Below are 24,299 nucleotides of genomic sequence, written 5' to 3' on the forward strand. Positions count from 1 at the left end.
TTCTCACTGCAGGGAACTTGCCTAGACCCCACTTTGTCACTCTAAGAAACTCAAGGGCAGTCCTTGAGCTAACCTTAGGTAAATTAGTGGCTAGATTAGGCTGAATAGGGGAAAATGTACTTCGGTTGCAAATCACATTTCCAACGATGTTCTAAGACCAAACTACTGTTTGTCTGAAGTTCATTAAATAATACAATAATTTTTAAACATTAGAGATGTTCAAGCTCCATCATTATTGATTCCTGCCAAGTAGAATTACTACCATGGGATTTTGTGATTTGACCTTGTCACTGCTGCATTGGCTACTCCTTAGCGGTTGCATTCTCCAGTCCTGCCCTCTACAGGGTACATTCAACACCAACTGCATCATAAGTGATTTTGAATGGGTTCCATGTTCCTTGCAGGAATAATCGTGGTCACAGGGGAAAGGGAAGATTTATTTGAAGGAGTTGGATTATGGCTCTGAGGCAAACCAATGATGTTAGAGATTTCAGACCTCATGATTGATCTCCCCTCCCTTGTCTCTAATGGTCCTCATACAGGATTAGAATCCAAACATCCCTTTGTATAAGATCCAAGTTGACCAACTTCCGAATGAATATCCTCTAGTACTGCCATTTCAGTTCTAAGGATCCTTTCTTCTAGCATAGCAGACATTTCTCCGAGGTAGGCCTCACGCATACCCATTTTTACAAGGGAACTACATTTGGTAGAGATGTTAGATCATTTTGGCTTTTGTCCCCACACAGCGGTCAGACTGATTAATTGCCATCCTTTGCCCCATGGTTCTTGTATGAAAAAAGAAATGAGATATACAGAGTGTAATTCAGTGGCAATACACCTAATGCCCCCAAAAGGTGAAAAGGCGCAGAAGGGACAGTTACGGAAATGTAGTCACTTAAAATAATCAACTTTAGGGCCAAAGAGCTAAGGACCATTCTTTGGGCAAAATCAGCGTTTTACCCTCCAAACACAAAGATGGGGTTCAAAGGCTCTAGATGAAAACAAAGTATAGGATACAAGATGAAATTGGCTAGTAATCAACGAACAAGAATTAATGGAAGTTTATAATTTAATAGTAATGTAAGATTGTCGGTTGGTCTAAGGCCAGGGTTCAAAGGCTCAAAGCTCGCAGTCATCCCCAGAGAATATGTTTGACAGAGTGGACCAGATACAATTGGCTAAAAATCATTAAACGGGAATTGATGGCAGTTTTAATTAAATAGTAATGCAACTTTTTTGGTTGACTGTGGCGGGGGCTCAAAGTCTCAAAGCTCACCTGCACCACTAATGTTTGCCAGAATGGACCGGAGAAGACTGCATCACAGCTCACGGTGCATGCAGAAGTGTTCAATCAGTTATTTTAATCCATAATCCGTTAAATTAGTTTGCGTGTTCCTCGTTTTAAGAGTTCAGGGAAGTTCAAAGGGCTTAATATGCGACATGCATAATACAGTTTAAAAAGCAGAGTTTTCAGATTGAGGAAAACAAGGAACACTCCTCCTCTTCGGCGAGGCACAAGGCCATTACAAATATTTTTTTAAAACTGCTTTCAAGAAGCCAAAGGTGGACCAATACAATTGCGGAGACTTCAGGCACTAAGACAATCCAAAGAAATCCAAGGATACCCTCCTTGGATTTCTTTGGATTGTCATAGTGGTACACCTAAAAATATATAAGCTTGCACAGCAATTGGCAGTTATCATTAGCAGGCAGCAGAAATGTATGATCAAGCCGAGCCACGCAGACTGCACTCAGCAATACAAATAGAGACATGTGGAATGAGCACCAGCATAAGGCTTACGTGGTGAGTGATACTATGCAAACCAAGAAAACCGTTGGGCTCTTTCTTGTTGACGGGTAGGTTTCCCACTCGGACCCGCAGAGTCCTGCAGGGAACAGTGGAAACGGCCCCCTCTTGCTCTGCTTGAGTGTTGAGAGGGCGTAAAGTACATCATGTGATGTGCTGTGCGCTGTGCCTTTCAGAAACTTCCAGCAACAAGCTCGAAAAGCAGGCAGTACAGAAGCAACAGCCAGCTCCTCCGCCCGCTCCGCTATGTTTAAGCATTGAGGGGGGATAAAGTATAGCGGATGAGGTGCTGTGCACTGCACAATTCAGAAACCCACAGACCCAAGGCCCAAAAGCCAGCAAAACAGCAGGAACAGCCTGCTCCTGCTCCACTGCACTCTTTTCGAGCATTGAGTGGGCATAAAATACAGATTGTGAAGTCTTGTGAGCTATACACTTCAGAAACCTCCAGCCCCAAGAGTCAAAAGCCAAGAATACAGTGGAAACAGCCTGCTGCGCTTGAGTGTTGAGCATTGTAAAGTACAGATGAGAGAGTAAAAGTCAGGGATGGAGGCGGTGAGAGGATGGAAGGCAGAAAGAGATCCTGGAGGGAGAGAGAGAAATAGAAAGAGAGAGCGAGAGAGTTGGGTCAGGGATGGAGGCAGTGAGAGGATATAAGGCAGAAAGAGATCCTGGAGGCAGAGAGAGAAGGGAGAGATAGAGAGAGAGAGAGAGAGGGAATGGAAGGCAGAAGTATATCCTGGAGGTAGAGAGAAAGAGCTGGGTGTCAGAGAAAGAGGGACCCAAGTGGAAGACCTTGGGAATGCACAACATACCTACAGGTCAGAGGCAGCAACGCTAGGGACACTGCGCGCGACTTGTCGCAGAGATGTGTCGGTCCTGCGCAATGTCCACGCAAAGGCCAGAAAAGCTCTGCAAAGTCGGTTCCATGAGTCGATCAAGGGGCTTTTGCATGCAGAATGGTTTGCAAAGTCCAGATTCTCCCCAGAAAATATTCCATGAATCGGGCCCTGTGTTAAACCATAATAAATAGTGTATTGTATACTTCTGTATGGACCTTTAAAACATGGCTGTCTCTATAGGTGCTTACTGCACTTACCCTCTACCCCAAAAGTTCCTGAAGGCTACCTTTCTGCTCAGCTCACGTGACCTTGATTGAGTTTGGCTAGACTAAGTGTCAATAACTGTGTTCACCAATTAGATTGGCCTCTCAGAACCCTCCCACAGAGCTGGCTCTGAATAGCCTTCTTAACAAAGACGATTTTGCATTTTGTTGCAAACCATAACAGTACAGCTGGATAGTTTAATAATAAAACAAATGGTCCAGCCATTTCACTCGCTTGCTCTCCTATAGGGACAGCATAATGGCGATGACAGCTTGGAATAGAAATTCATATTATTATGATGAAATATTTGATTTTGTAAGACAGGATGAACAGTAGCTATATGACTAATAAAGCTCATAGAAATGTTGAGTTAAGACTGTTCTGTTGCTCTTGGGTGTCTGTTCCTCCACTGAATCTGATGGGATCCACAAGAGCACCTCAGCACTGAGAAAGGTATCACATTGTAGTATGGATATTTTACGTGTCCTCTGAATGATTCTGCTGTGCAAGTTTCCAATTACAATTGTTTAATTTACACTTATTTGGACAACCTGATTGTACTTCCATCTTTGACCACAGTGGCATAAGCTATAGAGTAGTCTGAACCAATGACAGATATCTCAAAGTGTCTCATTTCAGGCCTGAGTAGCTCTTATAATCATTTTGTCATCTATACCTTTTGAAACTTGCAGTCATGTATTTATAAATACAAAAGCATGACTTTAATCAGCACTAGTGTGTATCCTGTGACAACAATTCATGTTAAAACTAAACACAAAAGAGGTTATGAACCGGTAGGACTTTGATGTAGCCCTGCAAGGGGCCCCAGAGGACAACACTTGAATCACTTGTTGCAAGCCACAGAGAAAGAAGGTTAGCTAGGGGTTAGGGGGAATTTACCCACTACTGGCTACTCTCCTTAGATATATGTTTATGAAAGGTATTACCGTTGAAGGATCTCCAATTTGATCGAGAAGAAAAATAACTCAAAGGAGCTACCAGAAACAAGTGATCTTCTTGTTCCAGTGATTTTCAGTGAGGCAACAGGATCCACATTACCCATCTTAAATGTCCGAACTCTCACCTCCCGCAACCAAAGTAAGGAGGAAATAACTAAACATTTATATGTTGCCTTAGCAGAGTTACATGGCAGTCCTGGAGAAGGAAGGTCTGAGCTACTGCCAACGAAGAGGAAAGTAGCATTGAATTGAGACAAGACTTCTAAAGAAACCAAAATAGGGGGGACTTTGTGAGGCAAGGTGGCTTTGTCACAAACGTATGTTTTGAGAAAAAGGAACCAAAAAGCTGTTGGCATGTCTTAAGCAGATACATGGGTTAAGGTTGATCCAAGTCAAGTTATTGGATGGCCTGCAGAATAACTCCAGGTTTATGTTAATACAATCTGTGGCCTCCTGGTTCCATAGACAACTGTGTGGTTTTGTTTGTTGGGCAGTTAAGAGATTAGAAGAATAAAGGTAAACAGTAAAAGTGAATATGTGTGTATACGTATGTAAAAAGGCTACACATTTTTCAATTCTACTCGAGAATTCTTCAGAGAATATGCAAGTTATAAATGAGGACCTCTCACAAGGAATCTTCTCCACAGCACAAGACGTGGACAGTAGATTCCTTTGCTCGAAACCAGCTCAAACATGCAGTTATATTTCTCTTATTTCTTCAATCAAATCTCTTTCCTAGATTGGAGAGAATTACTAATAAATCATTAAGCTGTAGAGTGCTTTGGTCATTTTATTTCAGCCTACCTTATGGATTTAAAATCAGAATGGTCCTCAAGTCTGACATTTCTCTTTGTGTTAATACAATGGGTAGCCCTAAATAAGTGTAAGTGCTAAGAATTCTTAAAATGGTTTTCTTTTCTTCAAACACAAAAACGTGTACTAAAATGTGTGCTTATATGTAATCAACCCTACCAAATTGGCTGTGTATCTCTGAAAATGACGAACTTAGCAACTAATAGATAATGATAGTTGATGGATACATTAAACAGATCAAATACTCAGTGTGATACAAAGTTATCTCGGCTGAAAAATAAACTGTCTTAATTAATAAAAAATCACCTACAACATTACCAAACAACACACAATGGCCCTCATTACGACCCTGGCGGAAATTGACTGACCGGACCGCAACAGCGTAAATAGCGTTTCCGCCATAGCACGAAGGAGCAAAGTGCGGCCAATCACGACCCATCGGGCACGAGCATTACGCCATGGCGGAATCCGAAAGGCTGCGATGGCGGAAATGACCCCAAAACGGCCCTTACCGCCGCCGTACGCTGCACCAGGTGCAATACCGCCACCCATCTAAGCGGTCACCGTAATGAGCGGTCACCGTAACGAGCGTGCACCGCAAATTACGGCCACCGTAAATATACGGAAACGGAAGTAAAAGCATGTGGCCGGAACGGGAAACAGCACGCCGCACAACTATAAAATCCGAATCCCAACACAACCATAAAAAATCCGACCCTGACACACATCCCAACCCGTTAGCAACCCCAGTTAAAAAAATAAATATGGGAAAGGTAGCCAAGAAAGCGTGTGACCGCAAGCGGCAGGTACACTTCTCCCGAGAGGAACTGACCGTGCTCACCGAGACCCTACAGGAAAATTCCGCCGTCGTCTTCTCCAGTCAAATGACCAGGACGGCCCTTGCCAACAAGAAGGCCATATGGGTCCTGGTGGCACAGCGCGTAAGTGCGGTGGGGACAACACCCCGCACGCCACAGCAATGTCGCAAGCGGTGGGACGACCTGCGGATCCGCGTACGCAGCATACTTTCTGCGAACAGGAACATCGCCACAGCTACCGGGGGGGGTTCAGAGTCGCCCATCAAGTTGACCCCCTGGGAGGAAATCTGCGCCTCCACCATAGGAATGGAGAGCATAGAGGGAGTCGGAGGGATGGAGAAAGGAGTGCCGACATCCGGAGAATCAGGTAGGTTGGCCAAGAGAAACAATGCGAAATCCACAAACCACGAACATGTGCAGTACCATGTGACCCCATAGTGCAATACATACTTAGCCCTGACAGCGCCCTCTAAAAGTCAGAATGAACAAACAAATCAATCAAGAAGCCATAAACAACCCCTACATGTGCAGCATGCACCCCCTAACTGCAGGCAGCCAAATGAATGCATCCTCAATCCACACGAAAATGAGACCACCTCCAAGGCCCAGTCCCAAATCAGCCTCATGTACCACCCCAATGCATTTGATACGTTGCCATTCCAAATCCGACAGACCCATAACTAACGCTCGCCCCTCTTTACTCCACCACAGGGTCCGATACCAACGACGAGCTGCAGGACACCCCTACCAGCACGCCTGCAAAGAGGGCCAGGACCAACGTCCCAAGAGCCTCCACCTCAGGTGCAAGGATCAAGACACGGCAGCAGCAGGAATCAAGTGGCAGCACACTGGAGGGGACTGCAACAGGCACCCCAGCAGCCAGCAAGTCCACAACCCCAGCACCACAGGTCCCCCCAAAGAACGTATCTGATGGCACTGCCTCTGGTGGTAGCAGCACCATAGGTGACACAGCTGTCATGCCAGCATGCTCCGACACGGAAAACAGTGCTGGCGACGTAGGTACCATCCATGACCTTTCCCAATCCCCCTGCATGTTCCATCCCCTACACCATGACGAAACCACGCAGGGGCACCCTGAAGACGACGACTGGCCAACCCCCACAAGTCCTGTGCCAAGGCAACATGTGTTGAGCAGCCCCCCTGTCACACCACCGCAAATGTCCATGGCCCAGCAGAGGCAACAGTCCCTCGACCTGCTGATCGAGCAACAGCAGGAAGCGTCCACGCTACTCAAGGACCATGCAAATGAATGCGGGGGTTCCAGGGCAGCCATGGAAACATCCACCGAGACACTCAGGGCACAAATAGAGAAAAGTAGTGAGAGCCTCAGGGGAGAAATGGAGAGAAGCACCGAGAGCCTGAGAGCACAAATGGAGAAAAGCACCGAGAGCCTGAGGGGGGAACTGCATGCGACGTCCAAAGACGTCTGTGCTGAACTTGCTGCTGTGCGCCGTGTGCTCTCGGAGCTCTCACAAACCCTCAGAGACATGCATGGACGCGAGCAGGCAGAGACCTCATCCGTGGCAAGTTCCGTCCAGGGCAGCCCCCAACGCAGATCTGGCAGGAACCTGCGCTCCACGGGCAGGGGTGCCCCTGATACCCGTAGAGGGGGCTTGCAATAGCGTCTACCCACGGACAGCATGCATATTTGGACACTGGTGTTGGGGGGGGAGGTAGTAGGGTGGAGAGGGTGTGTTGGGCTTCACTGGGTGGCGGGTCCATAGGGTGTATAAATCAAATCACATCAACAATACAGCACCTCATTATCATCCAATGACATGTGTGGACATTGATATTTGCGTACGAGGCCTTCATAGGCGTACAGTCCACAATGTGCCTGTACTACACACACACAGTGCCACAGGTCCCCTTTCCGTGTAATAGGCACCATGCGTGGTTGCTAGAAGCATGCATCTATGATGCTCTGTCGGATTGCACGTGCATCCTGTGCCTCATGGACTCCTTGAGGTGCCTCCACATCCCCACCCTCATCATCATCATCATCTTCAGGTGCATGCAGTACAGCGTCAGGGGGCATGGGCACATTCCTACGTATGCACATGTTGTGCAGCATGACACATGCCATGACCATCTTAGAAACCTTCTCATGGCTGTATATGAGTGCCCCGCCAGACCTGCTGAGGCTGCGGAAACAAGCCTTCAGTAGGCCGAATGCCTGTTCAATGACCACACGGGTACGTGAGTGGGCATGGTTGTAGTCCTCCTCATGCTCGTTCTGTGGGTTCCGGATTGGTGTAAGGAGCCATCTCTTCAGTGGATACCCGGCATCACCTGTATGAGACGAATAAAGGGTGTCAGTGGAATGATAGTGCTAAGTAGCCCCCCCCCCCCTGCAAGGTCATTGACGCATCAAATGGGCCACGATGTCATGCATGGAATGAGACTCACCGAGTAGCCAGGATCTGTGCCCTGCGTGTCGCTCCATGTAGCGTGGTATTCTTGTGTTCCTCAGGACCATAGAATCATGGGTAGATCCTGGAAATCTGGCACAACAATGCGTAAATATCTTGTTGGAGTCACACACCATTTGCACATTGATTGAATGAAATTGTTTCCGGTTGCGGTACTGGACCTCCATGGCATGTGGGACAACCAATTCAACATGGGTGCAGTCGATGGCACCAATGCAACCCGGGATGCCGCCAAGTGCATGGAATCCCACTTTAGCGTTGGTAATCTCCTGGTACGTGCGTGGTAGTGTGATGTGGTCGTCGGCGTGCTTCAGGAGGGCATCGTGCACTTGGAAGAGTGTCCGTGAGAACAGTGGCTGTGAAATGCCATGCAACTGTCCCACTGTGTGCTGGTAGGTGCCTGTGGCCAGGAAGTGGAGTGCAGACACCACCTTCAGTAGGGGTGGGATGGCGGTTGGGCTATCTATCATGCTCACGAGGTCAGCATGTGTCATGTCCACAATGGCGATTATGGTGTCCCGGTCCAAACGGTAGAGGGTGTGGATCTGCTCAGCAGTGAGGTTGAACGGATCGGCTCGGAGGCGTGGGATTGCGGGCCGCCTGCGTGGTGGTAGTGGCAGTGCTTGTGGGCCTTGCTGACCCTGCCTTGCCCTCCTCCTCCTCCTCCTCCTCCGTCTCCCCTGTGCGCCCGGTTGTTGTACCTGTTGTTGTTCGTCGTCTTCTTGTAGTTGTAGCACTTGCAGTGCTATCTGGTACCCCAGGCCCAACATCGCTAGTCCTGCCGGTAGCATTTTGGAGTGGGAGTGGTTGTGGGAGGGGTTTGGGTCTGCAATATATGTGCTGTCGGCCTGTATGGCCTCCACCTGTGCTGATTGAATGAATCTGTGGCAGATGCAATCCCTTCTGGTCGAGCACGGCCCGCACGTAAGGCTGCATTTGGCCGCATGGCATCTTGGGATTGGAATCATGTATCAAATCCCGATGGCAGTGTGATGTACTTTGACTGATTTTCATGCAATGCTCCCATTGTTACACATGCTATGATTGCAGCCGCTTACATACCTGTGAAGAGTCAGTGGTATGTAGGGCTCGATCGATGGCCGACCCTCATGCAGCACAGTAACGTACTTCACCGACGGGCGTGGCGTCCCATTTGTGATTGCAGCCAGTTAGCATCATGACACACAGCCGCACTACATTGATGTAATTGTGAATGCAAGCGTTCACAGAAGCCTTTTCGACGTAATGTTGCAAGTGAGGAATTCGAAGGCCAGCATTTTGGGTTTTGAAGTAGCGGCGAGGATACGCCCACAGGTCTGGCTGGAAATGTAACGTTCTATTGTAGAATGTCCTTGGGACATGGCCCATAACGAGCAGGCAATGAATGATATGAATTGAAGGGGATGCGCAATAGCGTAGTGGACGATGAGGCAGGACGTTCCCAAATCCATCTTGCTTCACAACACTACTGATCCGGCCAGGGGCACAGTGGTTTTTGCGGACTGCATTACGCACAGACGCGATGGAAGTTTCACATATTATGTGAGTGAATATTCATGCGTTTTCATTGCGGGATGAGGGAATGATGTGTGGATGCATGGACTGATGATTCCGTTTAGGGTCTGCCATGTACATGGGTTTTTTGGTTCACTCCCCTTCCCCTGCGTTATGTGATGCAAGGCTGCCATAGTGGGACATACGTCTCTCTGCCCTTGTCGGATCCTCCCTGGCTCGACGCGCCTTCATACACTTGTGTCTAGGCACGTTACTAATCCCATGTCATGGGTTCTATCTTGACGGACGCATGCACAGTAACCGACGTTGCCAATGGTGTATTTAGTTCGATTGGTTTCGTTGTGATTCGATACTGGATTAGGGGTGTGTATATTCCTTTGGAGTGGGCTAGCATGCATATGGGTGTGGATTTGGTGTGTTGAATGAAGATTGTAATGCATCATGAGACCCGTAATGCAATCGGTTGATTTGTGTTTCTTTTGGGTGACAGGTATCTCCTGCCCTATTGCAGATGCCATCTCTACGCCACTCCTCCAGATGGTTTTTACTCTCGACTCCTGCAGCTTCGGGTGAATCAGTGGAGCACCATTTCGATCATATGGGACGATCGCCAATGGGCCACATGCCCTTACGCTGTACTGGTGGCTAGGTGCAACATTTCGGCCTTTCAGCTCGACTAGTGCCTGCCTCATGGGACGGACCTGCGGTTCTTGCCGCTTCCATGTTGCCTTTTGGAACGTTGATGTAAGCCCTGTGTGCCATGATGGTACAGGGCGTCACACAAGTGGAAGCCGGTCAATTATTGCAGATGCAGCCCTCGGTGATGATGGTTGTTTTGGTGGGATTTTGCAAATTGATGTGGGGCCTTTGTCATTTGGATGTGCATTTAAATTGTATTCCGATATTTGTCGTGTTGCGTTGTTCTTTGCAGGTGATGTGGCGATTTTCGCTTTGTGGCGGTATGTATTGCGTGATGATCTGCTTTGTGTTCCGCCTTCTGAGTTGAGTTGTGTGGTACAGTACTGGCCGCGTTTGCCTACGTAGCACAGTATGGTCACGGATAGAGGCTGCCATTGTGTCTGTTTACATGATGTGCTGTTCAGGGGCGGGGGATTGGCTTTTGGCCGACTGGTGCCTGTCAGCCAGGTCGATTGGTGGAATGATGGGTTGTTCAGAATGTGGCTGGTCACAGGTGACTGTGTTTGCGTGCGTTTGTTGGAGGGGGACTGGGGTCATGTCCATTGGAATAGCTTCTGTATTGATGCCATCTGTGCCCTGCAGCTCCCATCGGCCCCTCTTGGGATGAGCCTGGCTGCTCAGTCACTCTGCCAACTTGTGTGGTACATGCTTCTGCTGATGGTTGGTTTGTTTACTGGCATGAGTACAGGGCTGGTGCAATCCCCCTCAGGATGCTGTTGTGGATGTTGCCTTGCGCTGGTGGCAAGCGATGGGGGACTACTGTTGTTTTGTGTCATGTGTTCTTGATTTTCATTTTGATGTGTTGTACCTTCACATGCCTGTGCTGCGTCAGTACGGCTATGGTGACATGCCGTACATGGATGCCCACTCACGGGGCGCTTTGAGCCCCTGCATGCTTTTCTACGTTGGCATGCATGGGTGAATAGTGGATTTCACTGGTTGCATAGTGTGAGTACATTGCGCCTGCCAGGAGTTGTGCAATGAGGCCAGGGAGTGGAGTACAGGCACTCAGTGGGCCATTTACGGTTGGTTCGCGTTGCCGTATTTCTCGCCATGGCGGAATGGTACTTTACGACGTGCTTGATGGCGTTCAGTACATGTCCGCTAGGGTCAGAATTCGCGTACCGTTGCGCCATGGCGGTGATTCCGGTTTTGCAAGGCGCGCGTGCGCGTACTTGGTGCAGTTAGCGTTGCCGTTCACTGCGGTGTCGCTAATGGCATCGTACTTTACGGTGACGGGTCATGATCGCAACGAGCGGTGTTCGATGGCGGTATTGCATTTCCGCCATCATTTTTCCATTTCCGCAAGGGTCGTAATGAGGCCCAATGTAACAACCCACTCAGAGATAGATGGATGTATGAGTTTTCTTTTAGGTTCCCTAAATCTTATTAATATATATGTGGTGTTCTGGCAAATGCTGAATTCTTATGGAATCACTTGTAGAATGTGAATCCTCATGACTTATTTCTTTCATAAATCATATTAATTGCTTCTACTTTTAATATATTTTTCCTTCTATGGAGTTTAACTTTTTTTTCAATGGGTCACATATTGGTGTACATCCTCGAAGGAATAGACATTGGGGATGAGTCAGAATAAAATGACAGTATTAAATTTGACTTACTCCTGAATTACTCTCTTCTTTACAATAGTAAGACAGAGTTGGTTACTTGTTTGCATCATTCCATGTTAAATATTGATTTTCAGGTTTCATCTTTTTTTTAAAAAACCTACATTTTTGGGCATTATATACCATTTGTTCATTGCCATTGTCTTGTCCTTTACTCCTAAATACATGTGTGGTGTGCATTTTTTAATGTACATGTATAGTTGTCATGTGTCTCTAACATACATTATTCATTTTTAGTGTGCACTTTGTATGATCTCTATATGTATGGATATTTTATACATGGGGTCAATACAAAGTTGATTTTAATTTAAACACATTTTAAAATTTCAGGAAAGTGCACATGTCTGCTTTCATACAAGAAGTGAGCAGGCAGACATGTGCTTGTGTACATGTATCTTTGGTGGTAGGAGAGGATAAGCATCATGGGAACTCAGAAACAGGAAAAGCCCAGTACCCCTAAAGTCACCAATAGCATTTAGGGCACAAAAGGGGAATCACAATGCTGCTATTACACCTAACTAGTGGTTCATATTTGTTTTGGATTTTGGTAGAACTAATGCTTTAATAAATGCCTGGATGCTAACTGTACAATGAATAAAAAGTCACAACTACTAGTGTTGTGTCCATCAATGTTTAATTTGAAGGTGTGCTGTCTTTGCCTCTGTGCAAAAAGTTATCTTAAAAGAAAAAAAAAACCTCTCCTTTCCCTATGTGTGGAAGTAGTTGGATGGGGGTTGCACCAAATTAAGTTATTTTAGAGTAAAAAAGGAAGGCTTTCTATCCATCAAACCCATATCCTTTAAATATTACACTTTAAATATTACCCTAAGCTAGCAGAAAGCTGCCAGGAGCAGTGGTTGTTAAAACAGGTGGGAGCCGTAGAGATTCATGCAGGCCGGTAAATAGCAAAGGCCCAGCCTCATGGCTATATGTGACAACCAATGTTATTGTATACTGTACAAATATAATCTATAAAAATTCATTGAGCATTGTATTAAAAATGCCAAACCAATCTAAATTGAAAGACATTCAATCTAATATTAGATTACAAAAATATACAGTTGCATACAGCCCTGCTTTCATTCAGCATTTATATGGTATTCAAAAAGCCAATCATGGCTTATTTTCTAAGACATTCCAAGTTCAAATACGCTGATGATCTCCAGCGGATCTAGTGAACTTTCACCCTGCTGAGCTTTGATTCACTCTACCAGCTGTGCCACCGCCTCCTACTGCGTCTGTGTGTGTCTTGGTTCCCTATAACCAGGACGCAAAGTTGTTTTAGAAAATCATAGCATTACACAAAGCACTGCAACTGAAGCTGGAATATAAAACAAATAGACAATGGACAGAGCGATGATCTTTATCCGAGTTCCAAGAGCCAATCAAAGAGGCTCAGCGATGGTTCTCTGCTTGTCTCCTGCAGCTTGCAGAATTGGATGACCGCTTTGAAGACATCTCCAACCTTCCAGGACTTCTGCTGCACCAAATGCACAACATCTAGAAACTAAAACAAAATGTGAAATATAAGTATAATGAGTTAATATACTGTTAACTTAATTAAGGATTGTGCACCTTTCTAAGTTATTGCTCTGTGTTAAGTGCATTTGGTTCTTTCACAATGGTTTCAACACTGTGTTTACAAACATCACTAGCATCAAAGAAAGACACGAGTTGGTAAATGAAATGTATTCACGTACATGCATGCAGCAACTAGGGAAAACACTACCTTAAAAATAAAGAGTGCACAAATAAAGAATTGAGAATATTGACTTTTCTGTGGGTTGTAGTTCTTTATAGGGGAAAAAGAGTTTTGCCATTTATGAAGTTTGAGGGAAAGAATTTGCAAGGCTTCCTCTTTTAATTATGTCTGTGTTGTCCATTTTGGTGAAATTTTGATTTGTGTCATTGGAGGTTGCAGAGGGCATGAGAGAGGGGGCAGAGGAGGGGTGCAGAAATAGAGGATGTTTGCAGGCAGAACTTGGGTCGCATCTATGACATTTGTTTCTTTTATTTGTGCTCTTTGTCTTTGCGTTTTGCCATGCTTCTACTTTGTGCCACACAGAAAACATTTTACTTTCTCTTTTTTTAACCAGAAGCATCATGTTCTCGTTCTTTAAATGATAGCTTGATAGTTTAAAGTTCTCTATAAAATTCAAATAAATTGTAAGAATGTCTTTTCAGTCAATATTTTACACCTATTTCTTGAATACGTGTGCTTGTTGATATTCAAGCACTCTTTACTTCTAGGCAAATATTTACTGTTCTTTATATGTTTTGCTGATTTAAGGAAATTTGTTACTTTGCAAGAACGTTTGTTTCCAGAAGTACTTGTTACCGGCACTGCGAGTCTTGTAGGACTCTTGCCGTTTCGTCCTCACTTCCTGGAGGAGGCGGGGCTTATTGGCGGTCACGTTAGCTGTCACGTGACATTATCCAACTAGAAAAAGCCGCCCCATCCACATGAGCGCCGTGTTTGCTGATCTAAGGAAATTTGTTACTTTGCAAGAACGTTTGTTTCCAGAAGTACTTGTTACCGGCACTGCGAGTCTTGTGGGACTCTTGCCGTTTCATTCTCACTTACTGGAGGAGGTGGGGCTCATTGGCGGTCACGTGAGCTGTCACGTGACATTATCCAGCTAGAAAAAGCCGCCCCAGCCACCCTTGCGGCGTTAAGCCGACTGCTGAGTAAAGGGCACTGCATTCTATGTGTGAAGAGCTGTTTTGCTGCTGTTTGGCTCTGGGTGGCCCTGGTTGCTGGAGGTAATCTGGTAATTTGGTGTTTAATTAACCACGGTTGTAATACGTTCAGGCTACTGTTGTTTTTAGTTGGACATTGGGGAGGAGAGACGGACTAAGGCTGCTCCTCAAGCCATCTGGTGTTCCCAAGGCAGTGCTAATATATTATATATACATCCCTTTTTAACATGATATAGTGATTCTTGGAAAGTGTTGATTGTCATACATATTTTAAGTAAATTGTCTGTTTGTCCAGCCATCTTACATACAATTGTCTTTTACTTATTCCTTTTGGGGAACTCATATTCCCGTGTAAAGAAAGGTGCATATCGCCTAAGGAGTTTTACAGATAGTCATTGACTATATCATAAGCAAGTGAAATGATGTAATTTACCTTGAAAACAGGTATGCCAGCAATAAATTTAACATTAGTTAAAGAAAGAGCAAAAGTAATTTATACCCCTGTGGTTAACGCCACAGATACTCCATCAAAACAGCAAAAGAAAGATCCTGCGATGCACATGGGTGATAAAAAAATGGCGAATAAAGCCAGAAACCTTTCTGTCACCAAAGGATGCGATATTTGCCAATATTATAATTTGGGGGCTGCCACTGGTGCAAGGGATAATAATTCACTCCAAATTAAAACTATGCATGGCAAACTTGCTAACCTCCATGAATTAAACACCCGTCTTGATTTTGAAGTAGCTGCCATTAAAAACAATGCTCAAACAATTGAGTGCACAAAGGGTGTAAGCATGATTTCAGACATTACTATGGAAAACGAAAGCAAACGTTGTGAGAATGATATTCAAGATCTAGGTAATAGACTTAGCACAATTGTTGAAAATTCACCCAAAGCATGTACTGTGGCTGCTCAGCATAGACTAAGGGAGGCCTTCACACGCATAACTGGTCAAGTTGATGAGGATGCTCTTAATTTTATGAACCTATCTGGTATGTCTTCTAGTGAAGAGGAAGTGGTCTTTGTGCATTCTAACACAGGTAATCTTATGCAGATTGATGATTTATCGCCGATTAGAATGCAAAATATGAGTAATCAGGCTCCACCAGAAGCATGTGAACCTTATAGTCCCATAAATAAGATCCCGCAGGCTTCCCTTGATACAACACTAGGCTCCGACAAAGATCCCCCCATAAACCCATCATCATTTGTCCTACCTACTCCGAGACAAGTAAAGAAACCCCGGGAAGGACATATTGCTGTGGGTTGTAGTAATAATCAATTGGAGGAAAGTGTTGTACAGGGTGAAATGAGCTCAATCCTTTTGGCAATGAACATTTGCCATACTATCATTGGCCAAATGATATGAAGCCATGGATCAAAAAATTAATTACCAGACGATATTATTGACTAAACTAACGGATAAGTGCAATGAAAGAGAGGGTGTGTCCACTTCTAGAGCTTGTGAACCCCAATTTGAGATCTTCAGACACTGTAGTGTAAAAGATGCCGAGTCACAAACTGAGAATCTGATTGGTAATGATAGCCAAAGGCAAGCCCAGCCTAAACACTTCATTTTTGGCAAATGCAAAGTTGTTACAAATGGGAATTCACAGTTGGAGTCAGAAATCCAGACTGACTCAAATAGTGAGGGCTTGAAGAGTGTAATGACCGGCTCAATTGCTGTAATATCCAAAGATGCTTTTAATAACGTGGAAAGTCAACCTGAGCTAACTGATGTACCAATAAAAAAGTTGCCAGGTGATCCTCTCAGCAGTAAAAAAGCTGACCCCCTCAAAAAGAAAAAAATCGTCAAACCACGGGCTAAACCCAGACGATTCTTAAAAATAACTAATGATAAGCATGATGAGGTGCTGAAGGTTGGGAAGAATGAGGACTGTATAGTCCAACCAAATCAGCCATTAGTGGCAAATAAGGGGAAACTCTCATTTGGGTTATGTTATAAACCTTTGGATGACTTGGTGGCTGCAAGTGAGGTGGTCAGAGTGAAGGAAGGTGCTCAATGGAAGTCAGCTCCTGTCAACCTGCCTTCGTCAGTACAATCAGAGGATGATGGGTGTGTGCGGATTGATGCGCAGATGCGTGAGGAAATAAACAAGACCATTGAACAGTATATTGTGGAAAGGCAATCGGAAAATTGTAAAAAGGACACCGAGCAGGCAAATCCAATGTTGTGGAAATCTAAGCCTGCCTCCGTGTCATCTCATCCTAATGATGAAAGGGATTTGGTGGAGACAGGGAGAACGACCCAAGGAGGACAGTGGCAAGCAAGTATAAGCCATGCCCGCCTACCCTCCCCAAAGCCGAGAGTAATGGGGCAAAATAAATATCATGGTTTCATTTTAGAATGTAGAGAACACCCCTTTGATCAATATGATCTCAATCGCTCATGTATCCTCAACATCTGTAAAGAAATACCTGAATTGAGAAACATAATATCCTCTGACATTGACAGAGTGGAATTTTTGAGTGACAAAGATCTGTCCAGGTCAAGGATCATGTTTCGATCACCAGTTCTGGGTGATATAGTATGGGAGGCCAGGAACTCATTTTTCCATTTGGGTTTCAACATCTATAGAGAAGAGTGTCAGGAAACAGGAGGTGAAAGGATGGGATTAAAAAAATGGGCTCGGCGCATTTTTGGATCAAACAATAGAGACCAAACTACACATAGAAATGAAAGATTTGACCATGCATAACAATCCATTACTAAAGAAAAAACCAACCTTGTATGCTGGAATACCCGGGGTTTCAAACATTTCATCAATACTAATAGTTCAGAGCTCGATGGTTTTGATATTATAGTATTACAGGAAACGTGATTGGTTGATTTGCCCATCTGGAATGGATTGATATGGTATTCGAACCTGCAATCTCACCACCTAGGGGTAGGCCTATGGCTGGTTTACTTGTAGCTATACGGAAATCCAAAGGTTTTAAAATTGCAAATTTAAATTCTGGTACGCCCTTCATTCAATTCATCAAATTGTCAAGTGAGGTCCATACTTTTTTGCTGGTCAATATATATTGGGGGAAAGCTCATTTGTCATCAGAATGTTTCTTCGATCACCTAGAGGAAATATTTTTGAGGATTGCATTAGAAAAAAATGTTAACTTTGTCCTAGTGATGGGAGACACTAACTTGCATTTGATGCTTCAAGATAAGAGAAAACTAACGAATGATGAGATAAGGTGGAATCAATGTATGGAAAATATGCAATTGGTTATGGTCAATGGTGCTGTGGAGGGTGATACCCCCTCTGTTAGTACATGGCATAATGGTCTATTCGAGGCTACTATTGACTACATTTTTGTAAATAAAGCAATGATGAACATGATTCAGTCCCTGAATATAAGACCTAATACTAAACGTGACCATCATCAACTTTGTTTAAAGTGGGAATTGGAGATTGAACCCTCGGTAAAGCATGGGGGAACTTATAATGGCAATGTAATTGCCAATAATGCAATAACTCGATTGATATGGTCTGATAATTCCTTAATATGCTTTGATAAACATCTGTCTTGTAATTCAGGGAGCGACTATGTTTCCTCAATGCTTCAATATGTGTCAGTTAAAAACTCTGTACAAGGTCAAAGCCATAAACATACACATACACATACATTTGATATAGAGGTGAAAGATAAAAAGGCAGAGCTACGACATCAAATTCGTATGTTAAAACATCTACCGAGGGAGGAAAGGATGCTAAAAACTAAACAACACCGTATGAGATATAGAAATCGGCAAAAAGGAAGGAAAGCATTGTGCTTTCAAAGAGTTAGTGAATTCATGTTAGGAAAGATCGCCTCAAAATCAACGGCTGAAGTATGGAGTGTGTTAAATGAAGCTACCTATAAGGATCAAAATTCTATTCAGATAAACTCCATTCCAGCTGAAACCTGGTGCACATATTTCCGCCACATATATCAAACTCCTTACAGTGATATCCAGTTTGCCTTTGAAAGAGAAAGCAAAAATTGGAATCATCTATTTGCATTTGACCGGGACGATATAGTAATGTATATAGCAAAACTTAGCAGCTCGAGCCTGCGGGTCCTAATGGCCTTAATAATAAAATGCTGAAGGAGAACCCCAATATATGGGCAAGTATGCTCACCCAAATATTCAAATAAGCAATGAGATCTTGGGTCGTGCCTCCCTCATGGAGAAAGTCCATTCTCATACCGTTATATAAAAAAGGCAATAGATTAGTCCCGGCCTCTTACAGGCCCATAGCCCTCCTGGACTGCCCGGGGAAAGTTTTTGCATGCTTAGTGCTTCGTGAATTTAATTCATGGCTTGATGGCGAGGGTTTAAGAGATCCATGACAAACGGAATTCTTAAAGGGACTAGGCACAGGGATCAATTTGTTATGTATAAATGCAATCATTACTAAGCACTCCAAGTTAAAATCTCCTTTGTATGTGGCGTTTGCAGACTTTAGAACCGCATTTGATGCGGTTCCAAGGGAACTTCTTATTATAAAGTTGATGAAAAATAATTTCCCTTGGAACATTCTTAAATGGATCATTGATCTACACTCCGAAACCTCATTACAAATTAGACTGGCCAACAATGGGAGTTTATCCGACCCGATTTACAGCTCCATAGGTCTTAAGCAAGGGTGTATCCTTGCATCATCTATCTTCAATTTCTTTATCCTTGATATTGGCAAAGACTTTGATAATATCGTGACTGACTCCCCAATGTTGGGCTTGTGTGAGGTTAAATGGTTGTTATATGCCGATGACCTTCTGCTGTTATCCAAAACGCCAATGGGTCTCAAAAACATGCTTTGTGTCTTGGAGAATTACGCAATACATAATAAAATGACTATCAATACCAAGAAAACCCAGGTGATCCAATTTGGCAATTATAAACAACGAACTAAAAAATAGAGTGGAAGCTGTATGGAGAGGCTGTAGAATCAGTTTCTGAATACGTATACTTGGGCATAAACATCAGTAATAATTCTCTTGATTCCCCTTACCACTCCAGTCTAAACTTAAAGTGGAAAAATCTGATATTGCAGTCAAAAATGATTAGGGGTAAATATTGTAAGTTCACTATCGCTCCACTTCTAGTTTTTTATAAACAAAAAGCTATGTCAATTCTGTTATATGGTGCAGAAACTAAACCAATTCAAACAAACAGCTTTTGGGATAAGAAGGAAGGGTTCTATTGGAGATCCTTATTATGTTTGCCTCCATCTGTACCTGTTGCCCTGATAAGGCATGAATTGGGGTTAACCTCTTTATATGCCACCTACAAATGGAAAGCGTGTATGCTCTATAGGAAATGTGTCCTGGACAAGCACAGGAACGGTCTTGTTGTTCAACTGGCTTGTTACATACAAACCTCTAATGATGCCTATATTCTGCAATGGAAATTACAGATGCAGAAATGTATGCAAGATGCAAATATAACAGATAACCTACTTATGCAAAATCCTGACAAAGCCAAATGTAAAATGTGGGAGATGGATTGGATAGAAAATATTGAATTGTGCTCTAAGTACAAAAAATGTCATCCAAAATCCATTTGCCCTTAAAGCTTATGTTAATACTGAGATGTACCTTCTAAAAACCCCCAGTATTATCCATCGTGCAGGACTTAGGCGATTAAGATTGAATTTATGGCATACTAGAGCTGTAACAGCTAAATGGGCCAAAGACGCAACAGTGACTACTACATGCCGGTTTCGCAGAGTTGAGGATGAATCCTTAGAGAACATCATTACAAAATGTGATATGTTAGAGGGCTTAAGAACTGAGCACTTTAAAGCCTTATTTGAATTCAAACTACACATGGGAGCAGAAGATCTATGGAAGTATATATTCCATGTGTACTCAGAATCAGTTGGGTATGCATCGATACATTTTTTGAATGAGTTAAAAATTGATAGAGATGAGATGGATGACAGATAGAAACATTTCCTCATAATGATAAAGCGGTTAAGTCAGATGTAAATGGCCCACGGTTCTTAGTTGTACTCTGTGGTGATAATTTGGAAATTCTGAAAAAAAAATAAATAAATAAATATGTTTCAATTCTTAATGATTTGCAATGAGTGTTAAATTCTATTTAAATGTCAAATGTGAAAATGAAGTTTGTTTTTACTGTTTTTATATATTGAAAGGTTGAGTTTCTCAACCATATCAAATAAATAAATAATAATATATGTCCTGGGGATATTTTAACATGTGTCCATTTCTGCCATTGACCACTTTGATTATTTTATTCATTGAATTGAAAATGAGATTACATAGACTGCACATCTCCATCTGACATTGAACGCTACCTTAGAGAAAATAAAGGGCAAAATACTGGCTGGGAGATTATATTTATCTAGTCACCAAATGTTAACATTCTGAAATGGTACACTGTAAAACTCAAAATGGTAGGAGTCTGAATCAAAATTCTGAGGAGTCATTTCGAGTTGGGAGGACATTTTAAAGAAATAATGCCAGATGTATTATCAGCTGTGCCACTGGTATTTCTTCAGGTCTACCCTATTCAGGGTTCAAATCTGGCAGATGTGTTACACATGAAATACCTCAGGCGGTCTCCAAGTAATGCCACCTCCTTTCAATGGTAACCTCTGAAGTGATTCCATACATTTCCATGCCATTTTTACATTTAATGTGATGGTGTAAAGGATGAAGCATAGTGGTAATGCAAATCCTGACTGCACAATTTTGAAAGCAGTAAAGGGTCAGCTTTGCACTGACCCTTTTCTGCAATACAAGAGTACATTTGTGATGGGGTGCATAAAAAGTGCCCACCTTTTCACTCACTATTGCTCATTCCAAACACTGTTCTTTGGTTTTGATGGGATGTAAAAAATAAATATTTGTGCAGCAAACTTAGAATTTGTACCATCATTCCTGATGTGGAGGTAAAACATTTCAGGATGACAATTTTCCTGATTTACAGCCATTGGTGTTACCTCGAATATCACTAGAGGTAAATATACCTCGCGACCCCAAATTGGGTGGATGGTAAATGAGCAGAAATAAAGCTGGATTTACCATTGTTGTAATGGCCCACTACATTCCCAGTGCGGCCACATTCATGTCACCATCCAAATCTGCTTAATGGTCCTTGAAACAACAGGGATTAAACATATTCTAGCTAAGAGTGAAAAGTACTTAGGTTTCGTAATTGATAGTAAACTTCACGTCAACCCAGTTGCCACAGCCAAACATGTTGCATAGTTTCCTGAGGTCTCGCTAGCTATGGCCTTCGATCATGGCCTCTGTATGTGTTGCACCAATATCTTTCTTTTGGTCCCACTAGCCATGGCCACTGGCCATGTCACACCATTAATGTGTTACCAAACACCCATTGCCCTCTGCCCAGTAGATGTAGGCACTGCAGATGTGAAACCTTTTTTTTTATAACTCCTTATTTCACAGAAATCATTTCCAATAATGAACTTCCTGCGTAGAAGGGTGTTTCACTGATTCCCGCAATAACTGGAAAAATTGCTCAGATTTCAAAAGTCTTCCACATCCTCAATGGCACTCAACATGTGTCCCGCTTCTATATTCTAGGTTCCCTCACTTCACTCAATTGCTTTTCCCCTCCCTAACCCTCTCCCATTACACAATATCACTCATCGCTTTGTGTGACACACATTTGTTTCTGAGTGCGTCTTGCAGCATTGCCGCTGTAATCTTATGAAATTCACGCAGTCTTCCCCTGATAATCTACCTGTAGCTGGTTCGCCAACCCACCCCCAAATCCCCAATGTCTTCCTTCCCACTCCCAACCTCTAGCCTGATGTGAGTGCTATTGCTGTTGCTATTGGTATTGATATTTAGCGCCTATGGATAGGCCATTTAAGCGCTGTCGTTCTGTACAGTATTCTTATAAGCATGACCACATAAACAGAAGACTATTGAGTCTCTTTGTCAGGTTGAGAATGTTATTAGACTCTGTAAGGACATGGGGGAGTTGATTCAAATGTTTGTTCCAAATGTACCCAGTGGTTTTGGCACTATGGCTGGTCCAAAATTGCACTTTTTCTCTATCGGAAAATGTATGGGAGCAGGCTGAAAACTGCGCTTATGTTTTTTTAAAAACTTTTTATTTTTTTAATTAATTGTTCCCAAAAATTCCAGTTTGTAAGAGAGGGAATTTGACCACATTTTTATTTAAAAATTGTCATCCACATCCATCCAGCACGTCAAAAGTTATTAGCCTCTCTCAGCCTCCCTGCTGCAAAGCACCAATACAGATATAAAGGTTTTAAGGAGCAGTGGGCACTCCGTTCTCTGTCAAATATTTAAAAAATGACTGGATGGACTTACCCCACCCCAGTCAAGGAAATTAAGTCAACACTTTTCACCCAAGTTGTTTCTTATTTGGTACAAATCTGCCAAGTGGTTTTCACGGTACAGCTGTTCAAAAACTGCACTCTTTCGCTATAGGAAAACAAATAGGAGTAGGCTAAATCAATTTTATGTTTTATTGATAAAATGTTCATGTTTTAAACAAATTGTACTCAGAATTTCCAGATTGGGGGGCCCTTGACAACCTTTTAGTTTGAAAAAATTGCATCCAAATCCATCTAAATCCATCTAGTAAGTCAAACATGATTAGTCTTGCTCAGCCTACCTTTTGCAAAGCACCAATGCTGATATGAAGGTATTAACGGACAGGGGGCAACACCTTCACTGTCAAACATTTAAAAAATTACAGAATGGATTTACCCCAAACTAGTCAAGAAAATTACGTAAAGGTTTTGTGCCAGGTTCTATGCTACGACTGTTAAAAAACTGCAGTTTTTCTCTATGGGAATCTGAATGGGATGAAAACTGTGCTGTTTTGGTTTTCTTAATCATTTTTTCAATCTTTAATGTATTTTTCCCAAAAGGTCCAATTTGGGGGAGCCATTGACAAATTTTTGGTTTTGAAAATGTCATCCAAATCCATCGAGCAAGTGAAAATGTATTAGCAATACAATTTTGAGAAACAATAGCTGCTTTTTCATTTCTGAAAAGCCTCCCAGCCTCTCTGCTTCAAAGCACCATGGGAGAAATCACTATAATTTTCGGAGAAAGTGGCACCACCTTCCCCGTCAAATATTTTAAAAACTACTGGACGGAATAACCCCAAATCCCTCCCACAAATTGGGTCAATGCTTCATGCCCAGTTGCTTCTTATTTGGTTCAATGTTGTCCATCCTTTTTTGCCCTGAACTGCACAGCGATTTTGACTTTTTCTTTATGGGAAAATAAATGGGAGTAGGCCCAAAACTGCATTTTAATGCTTTCTTAATGACCTTTTTTCAATTTCTTAACAAATCTTTGCCCAAATGTCCAGTTCCAGGTCAAGCATTTTGTTTGCAATGTATCAGACAAATCCATCCAGCAAGTCAAAAGTTATTAGCAATTAAATGTTTGGGTTTCCTATGAACTAGCAACACACCTTAAGTAAAGTGAGCTGACCTAAATTAAAAAGTAATTAAGGAAACAAATAAATGCTGTTTTTGTAATGCATGATGTAATTTGTGTGCCATTAGTTATGCCATGTGTGATGTAATTAGTGATGTCACCAGTGATGTTATCAGGAATGTCATCAGTAATGTCCTCTGAGATTGTCATCAGTGTGGTTGTACGCTGGGCAACAGGGGCGCTTAGTACAGATGGACTTGTCCTAAATGCGATAGCTGAATTTCATTTTTTTTGCATTAAATCTGATCACCTTAACTCTCCCCTAACTATCGTTTTTTCCACTGACTATATCTATATATACAACA

The 24,299-nt window shown here is 43.1% G+C and overlaps 1 protein-coding gene across 1 annotated transcript in view; it reads right to left on the reverse strand.

Annotated features, from left to right (window-relative positions):
- Positions 1-11,268: 11,268 nt before the first annotated feature.
- Positions 11,269-24,299, reverse strand: part of SPHKAP (SPHK1 interactor, AKAP domain containing) — a 1,600,508-nt gene continuing 1,587,477 nt past the window's right edge. The window contains exon 12 of the mRNA XM_069617984.1: positions 11,269-13,311. Within this exon, the coding sequence (XP_069474085.1) occupies positions 13,168-13,311 (144 nt within the window). The 3' untranslated portion in view covers positions 11,269-13,167. The remainder of the gene's footprint in view (positions 13,312-24,299) is intronic.

This window comes from Ambystoma mexicanum, chromosome 10 (assembly GCF_040938575.1).
Source record: "Ambystoma mexicanum isolate Mex_15411 chromosome 10, UKY_AmexF1_1, whole genome shotgun sequence".
Classification (NCBI taxonomy): domain Eukaryota; kingdom Metazoa; phylum Chordata; class Amphibia; order Caudata; family Ambystomatidae; genus Ambystoma; species Ambystoma mexicanum.